At 58.0% G+C, this 6785-nt stretch overlaps 1 protein-coding gene across 3 annotated transcripts; it reads right to left on the reverse strand.

Moving 5' to 3' along the window:
• Positions 1-770: 770 nt before the first annotated feature.
• Positions 771-5565, reverse strand: ZBTB21 (zinc finger and BTB domain containing 21). 3 transcript variants are annotated; one of them, XM_040986653.1, is made up of 2 exons: positions 5412-5565; positions 771-3335 (listed from the first exon to the last, which is right to left on the reverse strand). In XM_040986653.1, the coding sequence occupies exons 1-2, from the start codon at positions 5563-5565 to the stop codon at positions 2353-2355; spliced, it is 1137 nt and encodes a 378-aa protein (XP_040842587.1). In that variant the 3' UTR covers positions 771-2352. The 3 variants fall into 3 exon arrangements, with proteins under 3 accessions (XP_040842587.1, XP_040842586.1, XP_040842585.1); XM_040986652.1 differs by having other exon boundaries at positions 3951-5565; XM_040986651.1 differs by having other exon boundaries at positions 771-5565.
• Positions 5566-6785: the final 1220 nt, after the last annotated feature.

Consider the following 6785-nt stretch of genomic DNA (forward strand, 5'->3'; position numbering starts at 1 on the left):
TCCCAGCTCAAGAACTGCAGTGGGGAGGCTCCTCTCGGCAGGCGTCTGCCTCGCGCCCAGATCAACAGTCTAAAAACTGTCACCGGCATAAAACAATTAATGTGTCTTTTATTATTTTACTTCTCAATATTGAAAATAGTTACACGAGTGGAAGCATATTTTATTTATTTTTTTGACCACCAAAATAAACTCTTTCATCTAACGCTTTTTAAGGTACAGTATAAAAAGTTAATAGAAAAACCAGAACTGTAATATAAACTTTTTGATTCAAAATTTCATTTGAAATCTATTTTCTTGCCTAGACAAAAAATGTGAAGGAGACAGGACAGCATTAATTGCTTAGATCTTAACATGTTATGTAGTCTATATTAAGACCAAAAATACTTTTTACTGATTAACAGCACTATTTATTTTTCTTAAAAAAAAAAAAAAAAAAAAAAAACTCTTCCAAAAAAGTGTAGCATAAAGATTCAAGTCCTAGGATGTGAATTACAACACGAGGCTAACGGGTGTCGGCATCCCCAGGGACGCCCGCTCGGCCACAGGACGTGCTCACCCCAGGAGACACGGCCTTTTCTGGGGAAGTGACAGCTACCAGGATGCTCTGAGGTGAGCAAGGCCCCAGCTCATGGGAGATGCTCGGAGGTGAGCAAGGCCCCAGCTCACAGGGGATGCTCGGAGGTGAGCAAGGCCCCAGCTCACAGGGGATGCTCGGAGGTGAGCAAGGCCCCAGCTCACGGGGGATGCTCGGAGGTGAGCAAGGCCCCAGCTCACGGGGCATGCTCGGAGGTGAGCAAGGCCCCAGCTCACGGGGGATGCTCGGGCGCAGGCCTCAGGGTTCTCCGTAAAATGCAGAGACCTGCTGAGCCACACCCGAGGAGACGGCAGCCAGCAGCAGCGGCCACCTCACTCTCACTTTCCTTTTTCCATCCAAGTTTAACAACAAAACGGCAACTTACTAAAAATAGTTTGAGAATTTTTTTTTCAAGTGAGAGGATAAAAGGCAAAATTTCTTTTACCGATTTCTGTAATGTACAAAGTCAGCGAGCAGTCCAGAGAGAAGCCCGTGGGGGCCGCGGCCGTGCGGAATGTTGGTGACGAGGGTCGGTGTCGGCTAACGCAGGCTCAAGGGGGCAGCCTTGCTATTCCTCACCGAGGAAGGACTAGAACAAGCTCAAGTGTTCTATCGCTCCCTTGCCGGATGGCTTCCTGTGCTCAGTGCCACGCTGGTCTTGGGTGACACCTGCATGGCTTTCTGTGACAACCAGGCAGCACAGGAAGAAGAAAAAGCCCCGACACTTACAGACCAAAAGTAGCAAAGTTCACAAGGGTATTTATTAAGCAGTGAAAGCAGTGGCACCGTCTGGCAGTGGCCATTTCAGCTGTGGCACACGCCATCGACTGCTCGGCTGGGTTACACAGCGGGAAGGGGACTGTGTCCCCTGTGCGTGCTGAGTGACAGTGTCAGAGCCGCTGGCCCTGGGGAAGGATCTGCCCGGGCTAAGGGCCTGCCCTCCACGGAACCAGCCCTCACTGCTTGGGGCAGTGTCCAGTCAGAGGCCGGCTCCGCCCTTGGCCCGGTGGCGGGGCACGCACCCCTTGCACCCCACGCACCCGGGGCTTGAGGCGCCACGTGTGGCCGAGCAGGCTCCTTGCCCAGGAGTGCTGGGGACTGGTTTCCTATGTCTCCTGCGGCTCTGACCGTACTCCTAGTTTTGTTAGGTGACCAAGAGAAAATTTCATCATTTTATAAAAAAATCCAGGTGTTACTATTGCTGATTTAGATTTACGATTTTTCATACAAAAGATGTACATGACCACAAAATACTAAATATTTCTCTATTTTTTTTTATATCAAGTGTCAGGATAACTTACTAAAGTTGAGGTTTTCTTTCTTTTAAATTGTCTTTTTATTGCTAAAGTGTTGTAAGATGTGAATGTGTCAGCACACTGCCCGCTTCGAGCTGGGGCTCAGGGAACACGCCAAGGCTTCGCAGGACTTCGGGGTCTGCAATTTGCAAACAAGTAATTTGGACAGCATTTCACCAATCACAAACCAGGAAAAATGAAACCCACAAAATCTCTCCCCCCCAACAAGCCCCAGAAACCTCAATTACATGACTACACTGACCCCGTGGAATGAGAAACCATGTAAACTCCATTTTGACAACAACAAGATCGGACTGTCTCGTTTGCGATCTGGAACCACAACGGTCAGAAGTCCACTTCTCAAGTTGAGCGAGGACATGGCTAATGGATTCCGACGGATCTCGCAGCAGTTCAGGCACAGCGCTGCCAACCTCTGTGACTCTGTGTTTTCTCTGGAGAAGACCCATTTCACAGTCCGGGCCCTCAGGTGTGTGTCTGCTCGTGGCTCCAGAGACTGAAGGCCGTCTTGAATGTCCGGTGGCAGAGCTTGCACATGAACTGCCTTTTGAAGGTGATGGCCGAGAGGGGCGGGGCGTGGTAGAAGAGGGTGTCCGACTCTTGGGGTGCAAACAGTTTCTCCGCGGCCGGGGCAGCGGTCTCGGGCAGGCTGCCAGTGGGGCTGTCGGGCTCCAGCGGCTGGATCTTGGGCAGCGCCGGGGGCAGGGGCGGGGGCGAGGGCGAGTTGGTGGGTGCGGGCCCTGCGCTGGCCTCCTTGTGGGCGGCCGGCTCCTCCGTGGCCTGCGACATGTGGGACTGGAAATGGCTCCAGAGGCGGAAGTTGGTGCGGAAGGCCTTGTGGCACACGTGGCAGATGAAAGGTTTCACGGAGCACAGCAGCTCCTGGTGCCGCTCCAGCTGCTTGTGCGCCGTGAACACCTTGCCGCACTTCTCACAGGGCCACAGGCCTGCGGCCTTGCCGGGGCCCGCGGCCTTGGGGGCTGGGCTGGCGGCAGCCGTCTCGTCCTCGGCCTCGTCTGCGGGCTCCTCCTTCACCTGGACCTTGAGCTGCTGCCTCGACAGGCTGAGATCCTCGGGGAGGCAGGAGTCCTCCGAGTCCAGGTGCACCTGCTCCGAGGTATCGCTGCAGGCGCTGGCGTCTTGGGCGGCGGGGCCGTCTCTGTCGGGCTCGGGCTGCGCCTGCGGCCTGCAGGCCCCGCCGACGTCCCCGTTGTGGTCCAGCACGGGGCAGCCGGCGGCGGGCGCCATGCTGTTCTGGTTGTGTACCTCCACCTGGTGCCGCCAGATGCTGAAGGAGGACTTGAAGGTGCGCATGCACTCGAGGCAGGTGAGCTTCCTGTACTCACACCTGCCTTCGTGCTCCTGCTTGAGCTCGGCCGAGCAGAACCTGAGGCTGCAGTAAGTGCAAACGCTTGCGTTCCGGCATAAGCGCTCGTGGCTTCCTTGCTCTACGAGAGAAGACAGCTTAGCATTACAGAGGCGGCAGTGGAAAAGCCCCCGGCTCCCCACGGGGCCCGCCACGGGAGCCTGCTCCTTCGGCTTAAGGACTCGAGCGACGCCACCGCCGCCGCCGAGGGCCTTTTCGCCCGGGTGCATTTTTATGTGCTGCTTATATTGAGAGAGAAAGCGACAGGCTTTTCCACAGTGCGTACAAATGTAGGCGGCTTTGCCCCGCGCGCGCAGGCTCCTCTTGCCGGCCTGCGGGGCCTGTGCGCTCCCCTGGCCCTGGAAGCCGGGCTTCGTGCGCCGCAGCTTCACCAGCAGGGCCTTCTTAATCTCTCTCTCCCTCACTATGTCAATGAGCTTTCTCTGGAATTTCTCGTCCAGAACAGCCTGCGCACTAGCGGCCGGAGACGGGTTCTTCACTATGCCGTGCTGGGTCTGACAGTGCGTCCAGACTTTGAAGTTGGTGTGAAACCTCTTGTGACAAATGTCACAAGCGTATGGCTTCTCGGGGTTATGGTACATGTTAGCGTGGCGGTGCAGGCCCGCCATGGACCTAAAGATCTTAAGGCAATGTTTGCACTTAAACTTTCTGTTTGGTCTCGTCCCCTCCAACTCACCAAATTCGTCTTGATTCAAATCAGAGTCTGGGAAATGGGCGTGCTGGAGGAGAGGGGGGCTCGAGCCCGCCTCGCAGGGGTCGTCCAACACGGGGGACCCGTGCTCGTTGGCCTTGGGCTTCTTGAAGGGCAGCCTGTGGTCCGCCTGGAACCTCCGCTTGGCGGGGAGTCTGCTCATGTCCTTGGGGTCATCCTCCGCTTTGACGGGCAAGTCCCTCGTGGCCGAGGAAGAGGAGGACGAGGCGGTGGCGTCGCCCACGGTGACACGGATGATGTCCAAGGGCTCCGACATCGGGCTGCTGGGCTCCGTCTTGATGCGCACCTCGCTCACGGGGGAGGCGCCCTCCCTGTCGGTGGACTGCGAGGCGCTGAAGGACCTGAGGCGGTGTGGCTGCAGCGTGGGCCGCCGCTCGTCCGGGGTGGCTGGCTTCTCACCGCCGCCGCCACTGCCATCTTTCAAAACGGGCTTGTGGGAGAGGGCACAGAACACGCTGCCCGGGGTCTCGCCGGCCAGCACGGGGGCCCCCGGGGCCGCCTGCAGCTCTAGGGAGGGCGGGTAGACGGGCACCTGGCTGTCCATGGACAGCGAGCGCCGCAGCAGGCTCTTGACCAGCGGGCCGCTCCTGTCGATGCTCTGGGCGGCAGGGCGAGCCGCGCCGCCAGCGGACGGGATCACCAAGCCCAGCTTGGAATAGTACAGCAGGCTTCTGTCCTCGCCCTGGCCGCCCCCTTTCGGTGTTTCTTGCAACAGGTAGGGGGTCTCCGAGGAGCTACGCAGGGACAGCACGGGGGGCCGCGGCCTTTTCAGAGCCAGTTCTACAGCTTTCCCCTTCGGGAGCTGGGCGCCGGCACCCGGCTTCTCCTCGCCCACCTCTCTGTCCGGCAGGGGCAGGGAAGCATTTCTCTTGGCCAGACCAGCCCTGCTGGCATCAGCCACGGGCCCGGGCTGCTCAAGGGCCTTGGCAGGGCCCCCGGGACCATCTTTCGGCCAAGACTTTTCGGTGACCGACAGGCTGTGCGCCGGCTCGGCCGCCTTCGGGGTATGCGGCTTGCCGGTGCTGCCCTTGGCCGGGGCCGGCTGCGGAGCCTGGCTGGGCTCGGGCTGGCTCTGGCCGCCGGCCTTCCCTGGCGCTTCGTTCCGGCTCTGACACACGATGACACTCCTCTTCTGTGAGCTGTTGTGGTTGGTGGTGTCGTCATCCTCCACCGACACCTTCCTCCGGCTGGGGCAAGTGGGGAAGGGGGCCTGGGGGGTTCTGGAGACGATGTTGGTCAGGAAGGAGATGCCCAGGCTGTAGCCCAGCTCCTGCACGGCGGCCAGGCTGCCTTTCTCGACGAACAGCGACGAGGAGTAGATGTAGTTGAGGACGTTGTCGAAGGCGTCGGGCTCGCAGAAGTCCAGCTGGAACACACTCTGGGCCTCGTGCTCCTTGTCCGTGAAGAGGCTCTGGAAGTACTCGCTGCTGGCGGCCAGCACGTTCTTGTGCGCCCGGAACTTCTGGTCGCCCACGATGAGCAGCACGTCGCACAGCTGCCCCTTGAGGCGCTCCTCGTTGAGGGCGCTCAGCAGCGAGATGGCGTGCGCCGGGTTGATGTAGTGCAGCAGGCCCTCCATGGCGCAGGCTGCCCTGAAAGACGGAGCGGAGCGTGAGTGGCGGCGCGGGGAGGCCTCCGCAGAGGCAGGGGCGTCGGCGGTCCCCCACCCACCCCGCGGAGACCAAAGGCAGACAAAAACTCCTAGATCAGTCATCTAAATAACTGTGAGAAGGGCTGGCGTGATGGCTCAACTGGCTAGCTTCTACCTATGGGTGTCGGTTCATATCCCGGCTGCTCTGCTTCCCATCCAGCTCCCTGCCTGTGGCCTGGGAAAGCAGCGGAGGATGGCACAGAACCTTGGGACCCACATGGGAGACCTGAAGGAAGCTCCTGGCTTCAGACTGGTTCTGCTCTGCCTGTTGTGGCCACTTGGGGAATGAACCAGAAGATGGGAGATCCTCCTCTGCCTCTCCTTCTCTCTGTAAATCTGTCTTTCCTGTAAAAACAAATCTTAAAAGGCAAAATAAAATTAGAAAAAAAAACCCCACTTGAAAATAAAAAGGAACAAGACTCGTAGTTGAAGCGAGTCAGTAACCATTCCATCTGGAGGATTTCAGAAACCAAGAAGTACGGCATCCCCAGGATGGGGAGCCAGAGCTTGAGGGCAGTGTGAGGGTGCGGCCAGCCTAGCAGCTGAGCGTGACCCCGGCGTCAGTCCTGGCTCCGGCTTCCCAACACGCTAAGATGGCAGAGCAGGGCCCAGGAGTGTGGGTCCTGCTAGCCACGTGGGGACCAGGATGGAGCTTCTGGCTCCTGGCGTCGACCTGGCCTAGCCCTGGCTGCTGTGGTCTCTGTGGCGAGAACCAGCAGTTAGGTCCACCTCTCCTTCCTTTTCTCTATCATTCAACATTATTTTTAAAAAGAAAGGAAACGAAGGCTTTTGCACCAGAGGCTTGGCCGCCAGTTAAGAGCCTGCTGGGGTGCTGGATCTTGTACTAGGAGTGCTTGGCTTGAGGCCTAGCTCCACGGCTAGTGAGGCAGCATGGTAGGGCCCAGGGCTGGCTGGTCACCGGCCACCCCAGGGAAGGCCTGGGTTGTGGTCCAGGCTCTGGCTTCAGCCTGGCCTAGCTCCAGCTGCTGTGGGCTCTTAGGGCAGGAACCAACGGACAGGAACACTTTCTTTTTTTCTAAGAGATTTATTTTATTTGTATTGGAAAGGCGGATATACAGAGAGAAGGAGAGACAGAGAGGAAGATCTTCTGTCTGATGATTCACTCCCCAAGTGAGCACAACGGCCGA

The sequence above is a fragment of the Ochotona curzoniae genome, unplaced genomic scaffold (assembly GCF_017591425.1).
Source record: "Ochotona curzoniae isolate NIBS_2020 unplaced genomic scaffold, NIBS_Ocur_1.0 contig_4516, whole genome shotgun sequence".
Lineage (NCBI taxonomy): Eukaryota > Metazoa > Chordata > Mammalia > Lagomorpha > Ochotonidae > Ochotona > Ochotona curzoniae.

Bases quoted from the DNA above. Each gene is read 5' to 3' on its own strand.
- ZBTB21 (XM_040986651.1), bottom strand. From the start codon at position 5,565: ATGGAGGGCCTGCTGCACTACATCAACCCGGCGCACGCCATCTCGCTG.